This window comes from Nilaparvata lugens, chromosome 10 (genome assembly GCF_014356525.2).
Source record: "Nilaparvata lugens isolate BPH chromosome 10, ASM1435652v1, whole genome shotgun sequence".
Classification (NCBI taxonomy): domain Eukaryota; kingdom Metazoa; phylum Arthropoda; class Insecta; order Hemiptera; family Delphacidae; genus Nilaparvata; species Nilaparvata lugens.
This window is the reverse complement of record NC_052513.1, coordinates 38,130,970-38,155,829: the sequence shown is the minus strand read 5'-3', so window position 1 is coordinate 38,155,829 and position 24,860 is coordinate 38,130,970. Positions and strand designations below refer to the sequence as shown.

At 34.4% G+C, this 24,860-nt stretch overlaps 1 protein-coding gene across 1 annotated transcript in view; it reads right to left on the bottom strand.

The window, feature by feature from the left end:
• LOC111055465 (rab GTPase-binding effector protein 1) overlaps positions 1-24,860 on the bottom strand; it is a 40,127-nt gene that overhangs the window by 14,830 nt on the left and 437 nt on the right. The window contains 5 exon segments of the mRNA XM_039436807.1: positions 170-220; positions 1,388-1,513; positions 3,446-3,843; positions 15,918-16,100; positions 21,872-21,997. Coding sequence (XP_039292741.1) covers positions 170-220; positions 1,388-1,513; positions 3,446-3,843; positions 15,918-16,100; positions 21,872-21,997 — 884 coding nt within the window.

Below are 24,860 nucleotides of genomic sequence, written 5' to 3'. Positions count from 1 at the left end.
CCCAACTTCTAGAAAAGTACCACAGGATAAAGTCTAAAACGGTTCCAATTCTATTTTATAAAACAGTAGCTATGCAACTTAAAGTAGGATTGAATACAAATGTAAATTGAATTATAACTAAAATCTACTTAAAAATAACTCTAAAAAAGATGTAAGGTGATAGCCTCACCTGATTTTGTGATGTTGAATTCTCACTTGAGTCTAAATGGATAAGCTCATCCTGAAACAGAAAACAATGGAAATTCAAACATTTTTTCTGAGATGCAGCAAAGAAACTCAAACCTTTACAAAAACATGACTACAATCACACATCTAAGGATAAAATAATGATATTCTGCGCTGAAAAACCAGACATTTATTAAAACGTTATTAAAAAAAACTAATGAATTTGAAAAATAACTAGGCTACAATAAGACATAATTGGTAAAACAGTGTCCCGTGCTGGAGTGACACAATATTCGAATTTATCGGCTTATTTTATCTGTAACTTCACCAATTTATTAAACTAACGGTAACACCAAAGTATGTTTTACTTTGAAGTTGAATTTAATCTTTGAGTGACGTAAGATTTAGTTTAAGACTTAGTTTTTTAGCATGAGTGTGTTATGTATTTTTTCTCAATTATAGTAGAAAGAATAAGACGTTTTCAATACAGTTATATATGTTAAAAATCAATTTAAAGAGATATAGTGGTATTGACAACATCAAAGGCTTATTCTTTCAATTATGGAGGACTACCACATCTCCTCCTATACAATCAATTTTATTAGTTGTGAATGAATCAATGTGTACGTTCTGGGAACATGAAAAAGTGGTAAATTGTTCTAATTCCAGTGGTAAATTATTCAATCACGTGACTAGTGCAAAATGTCCCCATAGAACACCATTTCAAAATCGTTGGTTCAAGCTTTTGGCGCGCACTTATAAAGTTGATTTACACCAAAATGTGTCGTTTACTAGCTGCGTGAATGAAGAAAGGCTGTTTTACCGTCTAGAAAAGTGTGCATTTCTTTCATTCCATTACTCTCAAATTTTCTATAGAGAAAAATTCATTTAACGAAAGGTTATCAAATATCATTTTGTTGGTTATTTTTTTATGGTTATGCTATGGTAAACAAACAAGCTCTCAGCGCTTGCGCAGAGAAGCAAGCAGACTACAATTCAATCAACCAATGAGAGCTCTGAAGATTTGAACTGTCACAATTTACCAGGCTTCGACTGTGAGGCAGGAATTTGGAACTGGAACTAGTTTCTGGTACAGAATCTGGCAAAATTCTTCTCATGGGACGCGGAACTTTTTACCTGGTAAATTGTGAGTCGGACAATTTACCACATTCCATGTTCCCAGAACGGGCTCAATGAATGAATGAACTTTGAAGACACTCACGTTGTCACGAAGTCCTTGATATTGCCTGAGCTGCTGATCAGCTGTTCTCAGTTTATCCTTAAGAGCACTGATCTCCTCTTCCAAAGGAATCACCAGCGATCTCAGCACGTCTGCATCCTCTTGGGCCTACACAAAACATACAGAATACAATAAAAATATTTGTTTGAAGAACTACAAGACTTAACCTATTTCGGACTATGTGTAACCTTATCTAAATTTGGGAGACGAATAGCATAAAGTTACCTTATTTTTCTCTCCCTATCATTTTGATGATGTACTCATCGTATGAATGAATAAAGAATAAAGCATAGTCCAAATTTCATGACTGTGGATAAATGTATCTTAAGATATTTGATGAAACGTAAACTGTCAATAATTGAGATTAAGGAAGTCACTGTAACATAATCAGGAGACATTCTGAATTATTATATATGTATAGATTACAAATTTAGCTGATTGAATTTCAATAATTATGTAATAATAATATAATTAATTTATTTTTCATTTCATATTTTTTTTACAATGTTAGAAAAATTTCTAATAATGTTGTATCACCACAATAAATTGTCAGTCATTTGTAATAATAATAATATAATAGAAAAGAGGAAGCATGCCAGAAAATAATAGAATAAATAGATTTTATTTATTGGTTAATGCAAACAAGTACAGTATTTTTAGAATAGAAGAACAGGCCATTATTCAAAACAGACAAGATATTATGAAAAGTAAAATTGATCTAATTGATATCTAGAATATTAATCAAAGTAGTGAACCAATTTTAAACTAGAACACAATTTTCCCATAAAGTTCGAATAAAATGGCAGAGAAAATGAAATATGTAAGAAGAAAATACAGTAACAAAACAAAGTACCATCAAACTAGGAAGTGAAATAGTTGAAACTAGAATGTCAGAAGAAAATAAGAACTAATTAGAGGAAATAAGACTTGAGACTTGAAAACAAACGCTTGAGAAGAGAGTATAGTAGAGTAGAGTAGAGTAGAGAGCTGCAAACTGAAATACAATTGAAGAAACTGAGAGCATAGGTTTGAATCTAAAGCAAAGAGAGCAAAAGAAGAAAACAAATCAATCACAAACCAAAAACAAATTTTTCTTTATGAATAGCCTACACAAACTGTGCAAACCAAACTCAAAATTTAGGAGGCTTAAATAATAGTTAAAAGTCCGAAAGAAGGTGTGTCAAATGAAACCCAGTATTTCCCCAAATCAATACAAAAACCTAATTCCAAACACATTCTGTCCCCCATTAATAGTAAACTGTGCATTCAAATCCAAAAATAAAAAGAGAAAAGATACTGAAATAATAGTAGAGAGAACGAAGGAGAGAACATAGTGATTGCAAACCAATAAAAATACCAAAACAAAAGAGCATATAATGTGAAAAACCAACACTTCCCCAAGTAAATCTTTTACTCCCGGTTGTACAAAAGCCGGTTAAATTTCAATTATGATTAAATGCCACGAGAACAAATCAGTGAAGGCTTTTCTGAAAAGAAGGCTTCTCTGATTGGTTCTCGTGGCATTTGATTACTGTTAAAATTTCACAGGGTTTTGTGCAACTGAGCATTAAAAGATACAGTGACCTCCTTCACACCAAAAATAATAGTATCTTAAGTCACAAGGACGGGAAGGGGCCTTTTGCAGGCGAGAATGATGTTTCTAGTCGAGGCGTTAGCCGAGACTAGAATTTCATTCGAGCACTGCAAAAGACATTCACGTCCAAGTAACTTACACTATTTTTTGTCATAATAATCTAGAAAAGAATAATTGAGAAACAAAGAAACTAAAACAGTAGTAAAGATTACAACAGAAGATCGAAAATCAACAGAAGTCGCAAATTGAAAATTTAAAGAAACTAAAACAGTAGTAAAGATAACAACAGAAGATAACAAAATAATATCAAACAAGAACCAAAATTCCCCTAAATAAATCTGTACAGTTTCTAATGCAATCTGTGCCCCCCCCTTCTAGCAAACAGTGCACAAACTGAACTCTCTCTCTCTCTCTTTGCAGCATTGAATACGTACGTATTTGTTTACCTTCCGCATGGACTCCTCCAAGCTATCGGGCCCCGAGGCGGGTGGAGGAGCCGGTTGTGACGTCATCACCCCAGCCGGTGACGTCATCACAGCTCCCCCTCCACCGCCCCCTAACGATGACGTCACACTGTCCGCAGCCCCCAGCTGACTGGCAACTTTGCGAGCCAGTGTTGAGATCATAGCACCGGGCACAGTAAGCAGCTGCTGGGGGTTGACGCCTTGTGTGCCGCTCGACGGGGGCGTGTTGACGGGGGAGTCTGCGCCACGGGCGCCCGGGAACGGAGAACCGGCAACACCGCCGCCGCATCGGAGGTCGTTGACCTCGCAAGCTAACTGCTCGTTGGCGCGGCGGAGACGTTTCACTTCCTCGTCGTAGCGACTTGATTCTTCCAGTGTGTCTGTTCACAAAAAATGTTATTGATTAATTATTATAGAAGTTACTAGTACCCTTATTATATTTCCATTAGAATTTTATTAATATAAGTGATTGAAATTACATTCAAATACAAAGAAATTCATAAAATGTGTTTTTCTACTCCTTTATCCATTTTTATGATGTTTGTGACTCAACAAATTAATGAACTTATAAAACAGAAAATATTGATATGTTTCAAGGACTGTAGTTGGAAAAGAAAACATATTTATTAATATAATTTTTGAATATTCACATAACTTGGCCAAATGTGAATGATATTTGAAGTTTCATAGCCCGTTGTCATCCATAATTGAATTAGAATTTAATTGGTTAGTTAGTTAGATTCAACAAGTAGCCCTACCTAAGTCGTTAATTAACTTAAGGCCTCAAGTGTGTGTTTTAGTTTTAGTTCTAGAATTCTTGAACTTTTATTTGTGATTATTTGTGATTCATTTGATTGTAATATGATTATGTTGATCCTAATTTGTATATTGACAAAGCAGAAATTCTCTACATACTGTAAATGTTATGTAAGAATATGAAATTGCTAATAAAGAATTTGAATTTGGAAGAATGACAAGAGTGTCCCTGAAGGTGCATTTTCGTTTATGCGTAAATTTCCGCAGTCGACGACGGCAAGCATTGTTACATTCATATTGTCCAAATTTCAAGTGTGCTAAAACAGCTGATCAAATAACTTTTCATTATTTGTGTTTATTATTCAAGAATGGAAAGATTTCTAATAATATCAACATATTGCCATTTGAAAGTATAAAAAGTATAAACTCAAGATCCCCCATTGAAACATACTTGAAAAGAATCTTATAGGTTATTTAGACAAATTGAAATCCACCCAATGTGAGATCCTCACCCTGTCGTGGTCGACAACGGCATTTACTCACAAAGGAAACCCCAGCTGCTTTAATTGGTAGATTTTATCATAGAGAAACAATAGCGTAAGTAGATATCCCCTGGTATAGGGAATTTATGTCGCAACTTTTACTGTTATCTCAAGCCGATTACTGTCGATTATTGTCAATTTTTACTGTTTTGTTGGGGTGATAGTGTATGAACGGCACAATTTGAGAGACTACCAGCGTCACACAGCTGCATGGAAAGAAAGAACTACGTGAACTATCGGCTTGGGATAACAGTAAAAGTTGCGACGTAAACGCCCTATACCATGGGATATCTACTTATGCTATCGCTTCTCTATGATTTTATGTAACTAAAAACTAGGGACTTTCATAATGGTCATTGTTACTGATACCTAAATAAGAGGTGACTTATGATAGAATAAGTTTGTCTATATCTCAAGTTGTTGACTGTTATTATTTTCAATGTTTGTATACAGAGTGTTCTAAAAAAAGGTGCCCATAGACAAAATCTGTTAAGCACTCTATGTTTCATGCGTTTTGTATGTAATTGAGGATTAGTTTTTCAAGGTTGCGTTTGGCTATTATAAACTTATTCTACATCTTTCTCTTCAAAATCAAATTTTCTACAAGTTCTGTAAGTAAATATTTTGTGTTTGTTATACATTTAACATAGTAAATCTGCTTCAAACCTTAAAGGAACTTGTTTTTCGGGACCAAGTTTCGCCACATATCTTAAAAATTACTGTAGCTAACCGTCTGGAAACGGTTTTATTCAATTTCTCAGCTCATTCTAAATAAAGTACGCTGAATTTAACATCTTAATTAACAGCCAACAAATACCCGTAGGACAGGGAAACTGAAATTCAGACGAAATCTTTCACTCTGTATAACTGGTAACTAAGCATTTTCGGACCTTTGTTAATTAGAGCTTTTTTTCTTCTTTTGATGTGAGGAATCACCCCCTGGCTTATGGGCACCTTTTTTCAGAACACCTGTATAAATTCAGAAAATAACTGGGCACCCGCCGAAAAACATTCGGGCTTGGGCAGAGCCCTCAATTTTTCGAATTGTGAATAAAGTTTTGATTTGATAAACTTTTATTAAACATTATAAATCTATTTTGGATGAATAAATAAGGATGCAAGTTCCTATGAACATGAGTGAGAAATCATGATACTGTTAAAATTATGACAAATCTGTAAATTGGAGACGAAATCAACATAGCCTAACCTTGGACCAGTTCATTTGAAATGAGAGATTGAAATAGTTTTGGATATATGCCTGTCGAATCTTCCTCCAAAACTATAAATACTATGAATAGATTAATTAACATTTTTCGAATAAACAAACTCAACATTTTTGAAACTAATTGAACTCAACGTACAGGATCTTTCTAAATGATGGACCCATTTTCAAAAATTGGTATTAAAGTGAAAATGCAAAATGGACAACCTTTATACCAATATAAATAGAAAGTTTCAACGTTTTTTTGAATACCTTACAAGTGTTGAATGTGGCCTCCGGCTGCTGCACGGCAAACATCTACGCGGTAGCCAAACTCGTCCCACACGCGAGAAAGCGTATCTGGTGTTATTGAGTGCACGGCAGCAGTGATACGGTTCCGCAGATCGTGCACTAGTCGGAGGCCATATTTGAACACTTGTAAAGTATTAAAACAAACTTTGAAACTTTCTCTTTCCATTGGTATAGAGGTTGTCCACTTTGCATTATTACTTTAATAAATACCAATTTTTAAAAATGGGTCCATAATTTAGAAAGACCCTCTCTTTCTAGCGTGTGGGACGAGTTTGGCTACCGCGTAGATTTTTTCCGTGCAACAGTCGGAGGCCACATTGAACACTTGTAAGGTATTAAAAAAAAACTTGAAACTTTCTCTTTCCATTGGTATAAAGGTTGTCCATTTTGCATTTTTACTTTAATAAATACCAATTTTTGAAAATGGGTCCATCATTTAGAAAGAGGCCACATTGAACACTTGTAAGGTATTAAAAAAAACTTTCAAACTTTCTCTTTCCATTGGTATAAAGGTTGTCCATTTTGCATTCTTACTTTAATAGATACCAATTTTTGAAAATGGGTCCATCATTTAGAAAGATCCTGTATTTACAATGAATTGATGAATCAACATTTTTCCGAAAAAAACAGACTCACCATTTTTAAAAGTAATCGAACTCAACGCCTCCAAATCTTTCTCGTCCTTCACCTGCACAGCGGGCGTATTACAATCTTTCCGCATCCACACCTCCCCGTTCTTACACCACACAAACTTGTACCCCAGCACCTTCCTCCTCGCCTCCGCTTCCCCCAACAAGATCCGCCCCTCCACCCCCAGGCACCGATTCACATAAACCCTTTTCACACTCTCCAGCCCCAAATCCTCCCCCGAAATAAACCTCCTCCTCTGAACCAACCCTAAAACCTTTTGGGCATCGGATTTTTTGAAAAACTTCACAACCATTAACTTACTATCTACCCTGAAAACATCACTCACAATCCCCTCCAGTCCCTCCAACCCTAGAACCCCGCCGATTCTCCCCAAAACACTCCACAAATCCTCACCTCTCCTTTTGGTACCCCAACAATTTCCAAACAATTAATATTCTGGTAATCGATAAACGAATACAACATTTTCCTGTGCTCGTTTAGCCTAACTTTCAATAAACTATTTTCACTTCTCAGGTGATTTAGATCCTTGTAAGCCTCTACTAACAGCAACTGTTGTTCATTCATAACTTTATTCACCTTGTCCTTAGACGTATCAATGTAGTCAAGTACTCGTTTCCTAAATAAACTTTTCAACCCGTTTATTTCGTTCAACACCACGTCAACTTTATCACTATAACCAGAATTCTTCGAGTTTCTCAAGTTTTCAACTGATTTTGAACCCGTATCCTCCACAAATTTTGAACTTCTCGACTTCACAACCGATTTTGAACTCAAATTCCCTACAAGTTTCGATCCTCCAAAACTCCCCAAATTCTCCAGTTGTGAACTCCCCGGGTTTGAACTTGAACTTCCACTAAACTCCGAGTTTTCAACTAGTTTCGAACTTGAATCCACCAGAAAATTCAATCCTCCAGAGCTCCCTGGGTTGTCCCCACCATTTGAACTCCCCAAATTTCCAACCGAGTTTCCAGAAACTTCATCCGGTTTAGAACTCTCAGTATCTTCAACAGTCCTCAACCCAATATCATTGTCACCTAACATTTTGGAACTAAAAAGGAACTTTGTATTCAAATAGAAGGAGCTGAAACACATTCACAATCAGGGGAAAGCCAGTTTATCAGAGGAAATGTCCGGAATAATTATAATTCAAAGATAACACTCCAACAGTCGGTTAGTACTCATTAAAATTCACCTAGGAATGATTGGAATCCACTTTTAATATTGAATTGAAAATAACGTAGTTGGATATTGGAAAAGGAAGTGAAATTTATCGGAAGTATGGCCGATAATATAATTGAAAGTTTGATGATAACACGTCACACATTCGACGATTGTGTTTACTTAGTAAATAGTATTGCCGTAATTGAATCTAAAATTAACCTTCAAAGCGTTCATTGAAAATAGAATTGAATTTTTTCAACCGGTTTCCAATTTCTTAAAATCTTACACACTTGCAAGTGTTTTCCAATACGATTCCAAAGTCAACTTAATACTGGAAAATGTGAGATAATTTGACGAAATTATAAGCAATTTTACAATAGTTTATTTGGTTTACTTAGATCAAATGTATGTTATCTGAGATTGAATCTATTCACAATAATTATGAAATTAAACCCAAGAAATGAGATCTGAGAATAAATCTACTCTCAATAATTGAGAAATTCAACACAATAAGGCCCAAGCAACTGATAAACCTTCTCACTAAAACACGAGTTGTAACTCTATAACATAAACCCACTTCATATCTCAATTCAAATTTCTATCAGAATAGTATGAACGCAATTGAATTTACACTGTTGAAAAAAGAACTGATTCAAATTTCACACAATCTACATATCAGTTGACAACTGGAATACACTAGGTATCACAAATCTCAGTACCCTTTTAAATTATTTTGAGATTTATATTAGAAGTAGCCCTAAAGAAAAACGACACTACGTATCACAATTTAACCCTCAATTAGAATAGGAGTTCAAAATTATGTTCACAACATTCACAACAGAAACTATCACAGTCTGAACTATAGTCAGTTGACAATAGAAAACCACATTGTCAATTCCACAGTTCAAATGTTACATAATCAACCGATGCAAAAGCGATTTAGTTACATCATAGAGTGAGGATACCGTTGAATATATCAAATACACTTTTAATATTGAATTGAAAATAACGTAGTTGGATATTGGAAAAGGAAGTGAAATTTATCGGAAGTATGGCCGATAATATAATTGAAAGTTTGATGATAACACGTCACACATTCGACGATTGTGTTTACTTAGTAAATAGTATTGCCGTAATTGAATCTAAAATTAACCTTCAAAGCGTTCATTGAAAATAGAATTGAATTTTTTCAACCGGTTTCCAATTTCTTAAAATCTTACACACTTGCAAGTGTTTTCCAATACGATTCCCAAATCAACTCAATACTGGAAAATGTGAGATAATTTGACGAAATTATAAGCAATTTTACAATAGTTTATTTGGTTTACTTAGATCAAATGTATGTTATCTGAGATTGAATCTATTCACAATAATTATGAAATTAAACCCAAGAAATGAGATCTGAGAATAAATCTACTCTCAATAATTGAGAAATTCAACACAATAAGGCCCAAGCAACTGATAAACCTTCTCACTAAAACACGAGTTGTAACTCTATAACATAAACCCACTTCATATCTCAATTCAAATTTCTATCAGAATAGTATGAACGCAATTGAATTTACACTGTTGAAAAAAGAACTGATTCAAATTTCACACAATCTACATATCAGTTGACAACTGGAATACACTATGTATCACAAATCTCAGTACCCTTTTAAATTATTTTGAGATTTATATTAGAAGTAGCCCTAAAGAAAAACGACACTACGTATCACAATTTAACCCTCAATTAGAATAGGAGTTCAAAATTATGTTCACAACATTCACAACAGAAACTATCACAGTCTGAACTATAGTCAGTTGACAATAGAAAACCACATTGTCAATTCCACAGTTCAAATGTTACATAATCAACCGATGCAAAAGCGATTTAGTTACATCATAGAGTGAGGATACCGTTGAATATATCAAATACACTTCTATTATTTGTCACTGGTTACAGCCACAATTTCGGGGAACTCAAGTTCTAACACTGTTTGATGAAAAAGTGATTCAAGTACATCATAGATTAAAGGATACCGTTGAAGATACTAAACATACTAAAGTATTAGTATGTAATAGTAAAGTAAAGTATAAAGTAAAGATACTAAAGTATTATTTGTCTCTGGTCATTTCGACAATTAGTAGGAGGGAAACATATTAGAGCATAGTCCTAACTGATGCAATTGTAACTTAGTTACATCCTCAATAAAAAGGGATTAAAACTATCACACTATTGACTCGTTGGTTTACAACAGAAATTAATTTTAAATCTCGACCTAACCGCTATCAAAGCATAGTCAACAAATGCAATATTAACTTAGTTTCAAATACACTTGTATTATTGTCTCCGGTTATATCCATAAACAGAAGGAACAAAACCTATCAGTGCATAGTCCTAACTGATGCAATTGTAACTTAGTTACATCCTCAATAAAAAGGGATTAAAACTATCACACTATTGACTCGTTGGCTTAAAACAGAAATTAATTTAAAATCTCGACCTAACCGCTATCAGTGCATAGTCAACAAATGCAATAGTAACTTAGTTTCAAATACACTTGCATTATTGTCTCTGATTACATCCACAATCAGAAAAAGCAAAACGTATTAGAGCATAGCCCTAACTGATGCAATTGTAACTTAGTTACATCCTCAATAAAAAGGGATTAAAACTATCACACTATCACACTATTGACTCGTTGGCTTTTTGGCTTACAACAGAAATTCATTTAAAATGTCAACCTAACCGCTATCAGTCCATAGTCAACAAATGCAATAGTAACTTAGTTTCAAATAGGCCTACACTTGTATTATTGTCTCTGGTTATCTCCATAAACAGAAGGAACAAAACCTATCAGTGCATAGTCCTAACTGAAGCAATTGTAACTTAGTTACATCCTCAATAAAAAGAGATTAAAACTATCACACTATTGACTCGTTGGTTTACAACAGAAATTAATTTTAAATCTCGACCTAACCGCTATCAGTGCATAGTCAACAGATGCAATATTAACTTAGTTTCAAATACACTTGCATTATTGTCTCTGATTATATCCATAAACAGAAGGAACAAAACCTATCAGTGCATAGTCCTAACTGATGCAATTGTAACTTAGTTACATCCTCAATAAAAAGGGATTAAAACTATCACACTATTGACTCGTTGGTTAACAACAGAAATTAATTTAAAATCCCAACCTAACCGCTATCAGTGCATAGTCAACAAATGCAATAGTAACTTAGTTTCAAATACACTTGTATTATGTGTCTCTGGTCATATCCACAATCATAAGGAACAAAACCTATCAGTGCATAGTCCTAACTGATGCAATTGTAACTTAGTTACATCCTCAATAAAAAGTGATTAAAACTATCACACTATTGACACGTTGGTTAACAACAGAAATTAATTTAAAATCTCAATCTAAATACGCTATCAAAGCTTAGTCAACAGATGCAATAGTAACTTAGTTGGATCCACAATGAAAGTAACAAAACTATCACACTATCAACTCGTTCGTCTTTTGACAACAAAAATTCACTTCAAATCTCAACCCAACCGCATTTTCCACTAGTGTAAACTTGGTTGCATTCAAAACAAAACTACCAGGTAGAATATACTGTAGCCAAACAATTAAATTCGCAGATAACACAGACGTCAATTGGTAATTAAAACTCGACGATAAAGCGTTGTCAATAGAAAATCGAGAGCCTATTGGAAATAACACCTCCGCTAACACTGAGTCATAATGAATGCACTGGCAAAGCGAACAGTTTTCAATGTCGAAATCTTCTTCTCTGAATGTCTAATTTACTCACAACCCAGCTGTAAACAGCAACAATTTATGGAGAGAAACGTTTTCATATGCAAATAACACACGATGACGTACAGCGAAGATTGGGAAACTAGTTCGAATATCGGGCATTATTTACAAAACTTCCAATAGAGTCTAATCTATAGATGTGTCTTTGAGAACAAAATTTGATTTAACTACAGGAAAAGTCATTGAGTTAAAAACCCTTCACTGGGCTACTTTTGTACAAATTACTTAATTATGTTGTTGAAATATTTCAAAGTTTTTAATAATAAAGGGTACTACAAGTTTTCATATTCGTTTTATTAATTTGTCATTAAGTTATTATTCACAATTCTGTTCAATAATATATGTGTAGGCCTACTAGGTTATTGACCGAACGAAGTGAGGTCTAAGATTCAAGTCGACGGTTTGGCATTTCTCTTAATGTTTAAATGTTTGAATGTTTAAATGTTTATATGTTGCGCATTTACGGCAAAACGCGGTAATAGATTTTCATGAAATCTGACAGATATGTTCCTTTTTTAATTGCGCGTCGACGTATATACAAGGTTTTTGGAAATTTTGTATTTCAAGGATAATATAAAAGGAAAAAGGAGCCTCCTTCATACGCCAATATTAAAGTATAAAAATCAGACTATAGAATCATTAATCATAAATCAGCTGACAGGTGGTTACACAGATGTGTGAAGAAGCCAGTCTATTGCTGTATTTCCATAAGGTCTATAGTTTAAATCAGGTACTTGTGGATGAGAATACTGCGTGAGGTCTACTGTTCACAGTACCACTAGTTATTTTGTTGAAATATTTCAAAGTTTTTAATAATAAAGGGTATTACAAGTTTTCATATTGTTTTTATTAATTTGTCATTAAGTTATTATTCACAATCCTGTTCAGTAATGTGTAGGGCAAATAGGTTACAAATGTGTCTTCCAGTATTGAAGAATCTTAGTTACTTTGAATTTCGAATTTTAAAATGGTAGAAATTGTTATTTCATAATTATTTGTCAAGATTTATAAATATTAACTGGATAACGCAAGACTTTCCAGTCTGATATAGGATTGTCGAGCGGTTCTTCAAGTTTAAAAAATATTGAATAATGATTTTGATTTTAAATGTAACAATTCCTTTTTCCAGCCAAACAGGTTTTTGTAACCTAGATTTATAAATATTAACTGGATAACGCAAGACTTTCCAGTCTGATATAGGATTGTCGAGCGGTTCTTCAAGTTAAAAAATATTGAATAATGATTTTGATTTTAAATGTAACAATTCCTTTTTCCAGCCAAACAGGTTTTTGTAACCTTTGGGATTATTTTCCTTTATAAGGAATTTTTTGTAATGTTCTTCAGGGTATGATTGTGACTTCAAGCTATTTTGTAATTATGGTAATTTCATGCTCTGTATATTACTGTAAACAAAATGTAAAATAAATTGATTTATTAAATATTCTTTATTCTTTTATTCTTTATTTATTCTTTTTACAATGAATTTGTTCCCAAATTTAGGTAACATTAAAAGTCCAAAATGAGGTAATGTCTTCTAGATTTCCACAGAATTTTCGGTCCAAAAATATTTATACAAACCATTCTTTTGAATTTAGATGTTCCAAATATCAAAATAATAATAATAATAATAACACTCAGTTATTTTTAAAATAGAGAATAATCACTTATTAGAGAAATTTTTAAACACGAACCAAAAAAAAACAAACTTAGGCTATTCCTAAAAGTACAGCTGACTCACTGGATATAATAAATAGATTAAAGGTATCCTATTATCCTACTATATTATCCTATAGCGAGCAATTTCTTTATATATCTGTTTATAATTTTATATCTGGTTATTTATGTTCAACGGATCTCGAAAACGGCTCTAACGATTTTCACGAAATTTGGAACATAGTAGGTTTCTGATATAAAAATTCGATTGCACTAGGTCTCATCCTTGGGAAAACTCGCTGAACGATATTAAAAGGATAATTCATCCTTGGCTGAAACAGCTGTGATAGTAAAAAAGTGAGTGAGCGAGTGAGTATGTGAAAAATCAAAATATCGCATCCCCGAAATTCATAAGCTGACTGACGTATAGCCAGCTGTGAAATATAAACACGATCATTTGAGAGAATTGTGTTCTGTGATGGCTTCCTCTATCTATAGTAGGCTATGGTTCTGTTTATCAATAAATACCGAGCAAAGCTCGGTGCCCCGATATTTATAATAATTGGATTTAACCATTTGATAATTTTAGTCTAGAACCAGCCAGTCACTTAACAGATTCGATTAAATTCATCCAAACTTGATGAAACTTCTGTTGATTTTTTCGAACTGATCAGTTTTTATAAGAAGAGTTTGACGATAGAATTAATAATTACAAACTAAAATTTAAGATCTTCTTGACAATGTAATAGATAGATTCAAATGCCAACAATTATTAATCTTGAGAGTAAAATGCTAGGAGAACACAGATGTTCAGCTCATTCAGAGATCTAGGTCAACTATTGGAATAGCATTATGCACACAAATGGTATATGAAGTAGCAAACACTGCCTTTGAGAATTTAATTATAGTGAGATTAACATCACTGCTATATGAATATCATCAATGCTTCCCATCTAACCAAAGATGACAGTTTGAAGTGGATCTCAATATAGAAATGTGACGACTTAAGGTAGAAGCACACAGATTGTCATCGGACGGACGGCACGCATCGGATTATTAGATTTAATGCATTGTTTTCAATTGGAGTGCGCATACCTATCCGCATCCGTATAGGTATGCGCACTCCAATTGAAAAGAATGAATTATAATCTTTGTAACTTGTGAATCTCTATCTTGAGTTGCTGTCCACTGTTATTTTATTGTATCTCTAGTAGAGTAGTCTTTTTGATGTATTTTTCGTTCGCAGTGTAGCTCTAGTAGAGTAAGCCATTAGCTGTATTGTTTTTTTCTTTTTGCTTCTTTGTTTTGTTTTTTTTCTCATTGTATTTCTATAGTGGAGCAGAATGGTAATACTAAGTGCTTAGTTTTCTATGACTCTTAATTTTCACATGTTTTGTATTTTTTTCACGCAGAAATAAAGTCAAATTTATTATTATTATTATGATTATTATTATTATTATTATTATTAAATCTAAAAATCCGATCCGTCCGTCCGATGACGATCTGTGTGCGCCTACCTTAAACAAACAACGGAAAATCTCCATGAATTTCCCCATCTACAAGATTCCCGTCAACCCTGCGTCGACTATGTTGTCAAATTGAATACATTAAACCGTAGGGCTTGCATGATGAGGTCCAAATTTCCCACTTTTTGGGAACTCGGATATTTTGTACAAGTCTCAACTTGCTTTATTAAGAGTTTAGTGGTTGATTTTCGAATGCTTGGAATATATATTTCCTCTATCACGCTCTTCAAGAATGGTACAAGACTAATAAGAAAAATTCTTTTTAGGTCCAAGTGGGTAGAATTCATTAGAAAGCACTTCTATAAGCTAGCCACTAATGTAAAGTTTAACCTACAATGTGAGATATTACATATCCAATTAATACGACTGTGCAGCCAAGAACCTAAACATTAGTGGCAGTCACTTCTAACTTGGGTGGGCAGTAGTTTGTGTGCTCTAGCAGGTCATCTGTTATAGAACACTGTTCATCTGTCAGTCCAAAATATACGAAGGTTTCTTCCGTTAGTAGCTTGACTTAGGGACAACAGATATATTTAATATTAACGTGTCTGACCAAAAGATTAATGGATGAATAAACTAATGAATTAACTGATCACCAACCGACCAGTAGATGAATGAATGAACTAATGAGTCAACTGACCACTGACCAGCAGATGAATGGAAGAATGAACTAATGAACCAACTGACAGCTGATGAATTAATTAATGAATGAACTAATGAACCAACTGACCAGCGGATGAATGAATAAACTGATGCAACTAGTGACCAGCAGATGTATGGAAGAATGAACTAATGAACCAGCTGATGAATTAATTCATGAATGATCTAATGAAGAAAACTGACCACTGACAAGCTGCTGTAGACTGGTGATCTCAGCCTGGTTGCGCTGTTTCTGTTCATCGAGTCGCGCCTCCAGATCCAACCTTGTGACTGTGACCTGCGTCCTCGCCTCATTCAGCTCAGCCTTCAACCTCTCTATCTCCTCGACCAGTTTGTTGTGCTCGCTCGAACCCCGTTTCAGTTCCTCTGTGCAAAAGAGACAGAAAATATGTGAGAAAACTATGAATATTGTAGATTTATTGTTGTACGAAGATGAGGGATATAAAAAATATAAATTTCTTCAATTGTGTGTAGTTGAGAAGTTGATATTGTGGTAATTATTCATATTAAATGGAAAAGACTAAGAAATTACCAAAAAAACACAGATTTATTGATACTTAGTAAGACCGGTTTCGGTTATTACACCATTGTCAATCTCTGATAAACAGAGTTAATCTCTGAGTTTAGACAATGGTGTAATAACCGAAACCGGTCTTTCTAAGTACCTATCAATAAATCTGTGGTTTTTTGACAATTTCTTAGACTTTTCCGTTTAAAAATTTTCTTCTTTTGTCTTCATCCTACTTGAACTGTTGATATTAATATATTGTAAATAATTAATATTAATCTTGCACTTTTACAACAGTACTCACGGTTTTCTTGTTTGACTGGTACTAGGTTCTGAGTACCTAGCTACTCCTTGTACGCTGAGGATGTGGCTCAGTGCCACGAAACGCGTCCGTCAAACAAGAAAACCGTTAGTACTGTTGTAAAAGTGCAAGATTAATATTAATTATTTTAATTGATTATTTACAAAAAATATAAGAGATACATAACAAAGATAAAGTAGGCTAAGCATACATAATAAAACGTTTGTTTCGCTTGCTGGAGCCTCGCTTCAGATCCTCTGAGGAAAAGAAACAGAAAATATGTGAGAAAACTATGAATATTGTAGATTTAAAGATGTGGGAAGAGACGGAATTATTAATTATTATTTATTTACAAAACGCTGATCCGACCAATAATCACTTATGGCTTAGAGACATGGAATGTTACCGCTGTTGGTGTCTCTAAACTAAGAATTTTTGAAATAAAAATTAACAGGCGAATATATGGGGGTGTCAACGACAATGGAGTGTGGAGAAGAAGATCAAACAATGAAATTCTTGGAGGTGAGGATGTGGTCCGTTTCATTAAATCACAAAGATTGCGCTGGGCTGGTCATGTTGAGAGAATGGCAGAGCATCGAATGACAAGAGCAATTTATAAGGCCAGGATGGAAGGCAGAAGACGACAGGAGAGACCACGCAACCGATGGAGTGATGAAGTGGAGGATGATCTCCGAAAGATGGGGATAAGAGCATGGAGACGTAAGGCATGTGACCGTGATGTGTGGAGGGCTATTGTGCGAGAGGCTAAAGCTCACATCGAGCTGTAAAGCCCGAAGAAGAAGAAGGGAAGAGACGGAATATGTGTGAGAGAGCTATGTATATCGTACATTTAAAGATGTGGAAAGATAGGAGATTTAAAAAAATAAAAATGTCTCATACCTCATAATGACTTCCCCTCAATCTGTGCTCCGTTTTGCTACATTCGAGCTTCCTAATTACACTGTGGGCTCAACAGTGGTCACAATCCAAACTGACAACACCTACTACACTTTAAGGTCCGGTTGCACAAAGCTGGTTATATTTTAACCGTGATTAATTCCACGAGAACCAATCAGAGAAGGCTTTTTGAAAAGACGGCTTCTCTGATTGGTTCTCGTGAAATTAATCACGTTTAAAATTCAACCAGCTTTTGTGCAACCGGCACCAAGATTGAAGAATGAAATAAAAACACACATATATCATCAAATTCTACAATTTTATTTGGTGCAGGACCAAATAAATTTGGTACAGGTTTTTTATTTCATTATGGAACGATTCTACAACATTGACAGTGACTCAGAAGATTGAAGAAGACAGCTCAGCTGTCAAAATATCACTAGTTTAAAAATTTTAGTTTATGAGTTTTTCTACTCTGTATTTGTGTACTGTTCCTCTATATGGTTATTATAAAAAAATACAAGAGATATTATAAAAAAGATAAGGTATATCATGAGAAATGGAGTTTGTTGTCCTCGCTAGAGCCTTGCTTCAGTTCCTCTGTAGAAAAGAGACAAAAACGTGTGAAAAACAATGAATATTTTAGATTTAAAGATGTAGGAAGTTATTATTATTAAACGAAAATCCAGATTAAATGCTGTAATTCACTCCAAAGACTTCTGCTACTGCAAATATTGACAACAGGGTAAACAGCTAGATGGAATTTCGATGAGCGCTACTATTCAAAACTTATTTTTCAGGGAAACAAATCATTCCCGGGCTGACAAATAATTGTTGAACAGTAGCGCTCATCGAAATTCCATCTAGCTGTTTACCCTGTTGTCAATATTTGCAGTAGCAGAAGCCTTCGGGGTGATTTACAGCATTTAATTTGGATTTTCGTTTAATAATAATTAATTCATTAGCATTTGAATAATTGCTATATCTCAGTGATTTCCACCAGTATGTAGGAAGTTAAGAGATAAAAGATAAAAATGTATATAATGAGAAATTAAGTTTGTTGTACTCGGCACAGCCTCACTTCAGTTCCTCTGTGGAAAGAAGATGCAGAAAATTCTTGAAAAATAACATAAATTAACTGTAAATGTGTGAAGAAATAGAATAAATAATTTGGACTTCGAGGAAAAATTCGTTGATATAAGATGATATGACCGCTTTTATTAATTCTTCATCTAGTGAGAGAACACTAAAATTGAACACAGAAATATTCATGATAAGACCTTGTGAGTTGTGAGAAGAAGCTTATAAACTAACGGAAGTTAGAGAGGAATAATGAATGAACATTTCATAACAGGAGTTAGAATATCTATTTCAAAAATAATAAAAACTCTAGGTTGTTGTCAAAATATCACTTATTTATTTTAATAATAATATTATTTATTTTCAAAAATAATATTGAACTCAATTCAAATGCCAGCATAGCTCTTTCTCAATAGATTTCCAAATATAAAAACTTACACATTGTTTGACTTATAAATTTTTTAATTCTATGATATAACCTAAACAAAATATCAAACTTCATTCATCAACAGTGACTCCAACAATATAGTGAAAACGTTATCTGGCATTGTCACGGTTCAACAATTCCTCTAAGCTTAATACAAAAACGGAATGTCAACTTCATTATCTTTTCGAAGCCGACTATTGTTCTATCAAAACATGACTTTAGAAAATGAAAATACTTTTCATTATTCTGTGTTATCAGTATCCATTATTCACTAGCTTATACGAGTTGGGGTCCCAGCTAGTTGACAAGAACGTTTTTAGTTGATTAGTGTAGTTGACAACGAAATGAGGTTGATAGTTAACAACAAGAATTTTTTTTCATTCAACGATAGATTGCTATCTAGTCTAGGGACTAATGAGCAACTTTTTTCTGTCCTATAATACTAATAAATACTTCATACTAGAGAGTCCTCCATAGGGTCTCCTATTCAAATTCTAATATTGTTAGTACACTGCTTATGACTGTACTACACAGGAGATCAAGAATATAATTATAAGTTGATCAATTTGATAATATAGTTAAAATTTGAAACTCAAAGTTAATAATATTAGTTTAATTTATAGAGAATATAGTTAACAGTTGATTATTTCGAGAATATAGTGAACATTTGTAACTAAAAATGATATTAGTTTACTCTATTGTACACAATAAAAGCACTTAGTTGATACCTGATTAAATCAAATTACATTTTTCATTGATGATAAACTGTTATGGTTGATCGGTTCAGTGAACAGTTGATCAACTTACGTTATAGTTAAAAGTTTCAACTATCCCTATTACAGTTGATAAGGAAATACGAAGGGGAGTTCAAACGTGTCAATTATTTCTAATTATTATCATTACTCGCTTGCATGAGGAGATTGCCTTTTGAACAAAGTTGCTGGGACATAAAATTGTTTAGCTTCAACTATGAAAACTTTAATGTTGGTCATGTTGCAACTTTATTAGTTCTTTCAAGATTTTATTTGATAATTGCTGAAATGAAAATGGCATGAGAGTTATGTACTAGAGTTATGTATGAGAGTTGGTAATAACTAGTGTTATGAGAAAGTGATTTATTGATGAGAATACTTATTGTAGATGGAGTTAAGCACTGTAACAAAATTGAATTGGAAAATAAAATTGATTGGAAAAAATCTACAAGCAACATTCACAGCTCACAACTTACCCATTACCACAAAATTACAACGGACAGTTTTATGATACTTTACAATACTTTAGTGAACATTTTTGTAATTTAACAGTTGTTTATTTCTTGTTATTGCCTGTTTATTTTATGTTAGAGGTCCTCGCTGATGACAAAACATGCATGATGAATATGTGTGTGCATGATAAGCATGCATGTCATGCATGTCCTACCGTTAGTGGCCAGCCTTTTACACAAAAATAAAAGCGTCTAATCTAATCGATAATAGGGTAACTTCACCCCTTAAATCCTATTGAACGACTATTCTAACTTAAAGTATCCATCCATTGAAGATCATCATTACAATGTTGGAGGCACCGTGAATAGTTATGACCTCAGGCATTTTCCAAAATTTGATTGATCCCTGATTTTGTTGAGGTAAGGGTAAGGAATTCGGCAGTTACTTCTCGCCTCAAAGACCGATGTTTCTATTCTACTTTCATTTCTAAACAGTGTGCATAGTGAGAGAGAGAAGGAATATGTGCAAATGAGAGAGGTGGTCCCACTTGTAGGCCTACCTGTCCTGTTAAAGCGTTTTTTCAATTCAATTAGGTTTGAGGGAACAGGGTTCACAATTATTATCCACGACTATTATTATCAATTATTCATGTTTATTTAAACACTAGCTGGCCCGGCAAACTTCGTACCGCCAAATAGTTAATGCATCTCATGACAAACTTTAGCTGGATACACACCTGAGGAGGCGCGATGCGGCATTTTGCATCCAGGTGCTTCTTGCTTATTGGTTTGAATGCAAGAACTCTCACACACACACACACTGAATCGGGCATGGCGTAGAACGGTGTGATAAAGCAATCTCCATAAGATCAACACTTTGTATCACCAAGCCGCGCCTCCTCAGGTATGCTTAGCCTTTGCTCAATCTGATGCACTATATTTTTATGAAAATTATTCCACAATCTGTATTTACATTTATAACTCAAAATGGACTTCCAATGTGCTTAGTTAGTTGTGCAGCAGTTTGTATGTTATAGTTGAATGCTGCTTGCTGCTGATTTTCCAATTTTATTAACATAAGTGAGCTTTTGATCTTGGACAAAACAAATAAACAGTTTTTAAGAGTAAATTATGATTCAACTGTGAATTGTGATTCAACTGAATCAACTAAAACAGGTGACATCAGATACTTGTGGATGAGAAAACTGCGTGAGGTCTACTGTTCACAGAACTACTAGTATTTATTATGTCTTTCATCTTTATGATCACTGATTCTCAATTTTGCTATAATACTCTGTCCAAACTGCCATGAGCGCTGAAATATTAAACCGACCCTCGCTCCTTCACGCGCAGGCACTACCTGCGCCATTGATATACTATGTATACTACGTATTATACAGGTGGGCAGACCGTCCCTTTACTCACACACACAAGAGGAGACTGCGTTTGTGTGTATGAGTAGTAAGAGGGTCGGCCTAATCCTTTAGAGCTCATGCCAATTTGCACAGAGTATAAATTAGATTGCCGAAGTTCGGCTGACTCCTTCCCAAGCTCGAACTTGATTTTTTGGGGGAATTGTTCATAATATTTTATTTTGTAGATTAATCTCATGATTGCAGTGTATATTGATTATTTTGTAATTTATGAGGAATGTGCAAAATGAGGAAAAAGCTAGAAAGCAAGAGAGAGCAGAGTCAGCAACATACGCGGCAGCAGTTACCTTCTTTCTGGAGGAAAAGCTCCTTCATTTTGGCTCGCTGCAGACCGAACTCGTCCCGCATGTGCTGCTTCTCGGTTTCATGTGCGGCCAGTCGTGACGTCAGCGAGGCCACTTTCGACTGCAGGTCTGCGCGCGCAGCCACGGACACCAACACAACAAAGCCATACAGTGATGTGCAAACATGGAAGAGAAGAGAAGTAAGAGTGAAGAGAAATAAGGTGGGATGGAGGTGGATGATGAATGAGGAAGAGGTGAAGGAAGATGAGGAGAGAGAGAAAGAGAATGAAAGATAGGAGAGGAGGTGGAAATCTTGAAGGGGGAGGAGATAGAAAAAGGTAAAGGAAGATGAGGAGAAGAAGGAGAAAGAGAATGAATGATAGGAGAGGAGTTGGAGGTCTTGAAAGAGGAGGAGGAGGAGGAGGAAGGGGAAGGAAGATGAGGAGAAGAAGGAGAAAGAGAATGAAAGATAGGAGAGGAGGTGGAGGTTTTGAAGGAAGATGAGGAGAAGAAGGAGAAAGAGAATGAAATATAGGAGAGGAGGTGGAGGTCTTGAAGGAGGAGGAAGAGGAAGACGGTGAGAAGGAATAAGAGGAGAAAGAGGAGTGATAAGATGAAGGATGAAGAAGTGGAGGGGGTGGAGTTGTAGAAGGAGGAAGTGGAAGAGAAGGAGTTGGCCGTGGGAGAGGAGGGAGGAGAGGAGAAGGAGGAGGGAAAGAAGAAGGACCAACAATGTTTCACAGAGAAAAGTGGAGTAAGAATGGGATGGAAATAATGTGAGAGAAGAGGTGGAGGTAAAGAAGGAGGAGGAGGAATGATCGTAAATTAGTGCAGAAAAAAAGAGAAGAAGGTGGAAGGACCATACAATGGTGGACACAGAGAAAAGAGAAGCAACTAGAGATGGATGCAGATGATAAGGAGATGAGAGAAGAAGGGAAAGATAAAGTGAAGGAGGAGAAGGTGGAGGAGTAGGAGGAGAAGGTTGTGTAGATGAAGATGAAGGTGAAGGTGAAGGAGATGGAGAAGGAGAAGAAGGAGGAGGAGGAGGAGAAGGAGAAGGAGGAGGAGAAGGAGAAAGATGAGGAGAAGGAGAAGGAAAAGGAGAAGAAGAAGAAGAAGAAGAAGGAGAAGAAGAAGAAGGAGGAGAAGGAGAAAAAATGGTGCAGAAGGTAAAAGGCAAGTAAGGAGTGCATGTGGTGGGTGGATAAGGGGCGAAAAGAGGATGGAGGGTGATGTAAATGTGAGTGCAATTGGAAATCAAGTAGGAGAGTAAGAAGGAGGCAAGAATACATGGTTGAAGAAGACGAAGCAAGAGAATAAGGAGGATTACGAGGATTAGAATAAGAAAAAGGAGGAACAGGACGAGAAGAAGGATGAGTAAACATCAAGGATGACGAGGAAGATGTTAACGGGGTAGAGGAAGAATAACTGGAATACCAGGAAAAGAGGATGGAGAAGAAGAAATAAAATGAAGTAGAGGGTGCAAAATAGTGTGCAAGCTAGCGAGGCTGTAATATAATAGAAAAACTCGGTTCTCTTGACGAGGGTTAATTTTAGAGACAGATAATACAAAAATACAATCTATATGGAAATTAATAATTATGATAAAGAGAAATATATTGATCATGGAGGTGAAATGCAGAATGTATGACAGAGAAAACATGAAAAAATTAGAATAAATAGGTAACTTTGAATAATATTAATTAGAAAAATGGATAAGAAATGTTTAAATAATAAGAGAAAAAGACAAGTAGGTGGGTAGAAAAAATAGTTGAATGGAAGAAGTTGTGGAAAGGTGTAAGGAATAATGTATGACAGAGAAAACATGAAAAATATTGATAGATAACCTTGAATAAAATTAATTACAAAAATGAATAAGAAATGTTGAAATTATAAGAGAAAAATACATGTAGGTGAGTAGAAAAAAGACATGTAGATTGAGTAGAAAAGATTCAAGAATAATTGATTTTTGATCTTTAAAGTTTGATTTTAAAAGCTTGAGAGAAAAGGCAGATTAAGAAACATTCAATCATCAAATAAAAAAACATTGACTCTGCTGATTACGATATGCTGAGCCATGCTATATTATTAAAAACTATTTAAAAAGCAGTTCATTTAAAAATGACATAAGTTTGACAATGAACAAAATATGAATGTCCTCAGCAAAATACAATTTTAAAGAGCTCTATTAATGGTTTAACCAATTAAAGTAAATACTATTTCTATTTAATTGAAATGTTTAGTGATTTCATTGAAATGTGCTCCAATATTGATTGAATGTATTTCTCATCCTAGAGATGTTGTAGATACTAAGTAGACTGTATAGACAAGAGTGAATAGATAATGTGAAAATTTAGAAATCAAATCACCTCATAAAGACCTCAACCATTTTGAGTGCAATTGTAAAACACTTGACCCATAACCAATTAATTAAGAGCTTCAAGTGATACACAGTGGTGTGTAATAAATAATGATGGAGATTATGGATGGGACAACTTTCTATACATTGCTGACTGTATTCAAAATTGGTAGAACGTTCATAAATTATTGTTATTGTTACTGTACAATTTTAGACAAGTTATTCAATTATGTAAGGAATGTGGGCTGAAAAATTTATTATAAGTATCACAATAGCTGACAAAATTGCCCATGCATGTTAGCATATTTATGTATGATTTACAACAAGCTAGTATTTGGCAGCTCATGCTTTATACAGATATACTCCTTACACTTTACGTAGAAATGATGTTTAAATTTTGATAAACCAAACATATATAAGTTGAATAAAAGGGAGCAGAACAGGGAAAGTAAACAAAACAAAGATTACCGATCTCTGCCTTCCCCAAATTATAACTAAACGGCTATAAATAGTTATGAAACTTCTTTCAATGAGTTTGTGAACAAATATTGGTAAGTATGGTGTAATGTTACAATTATTTGAGACAAATAATTCTAGATTTCATGAGAATTTGCATGACGATCCATTTTAGCA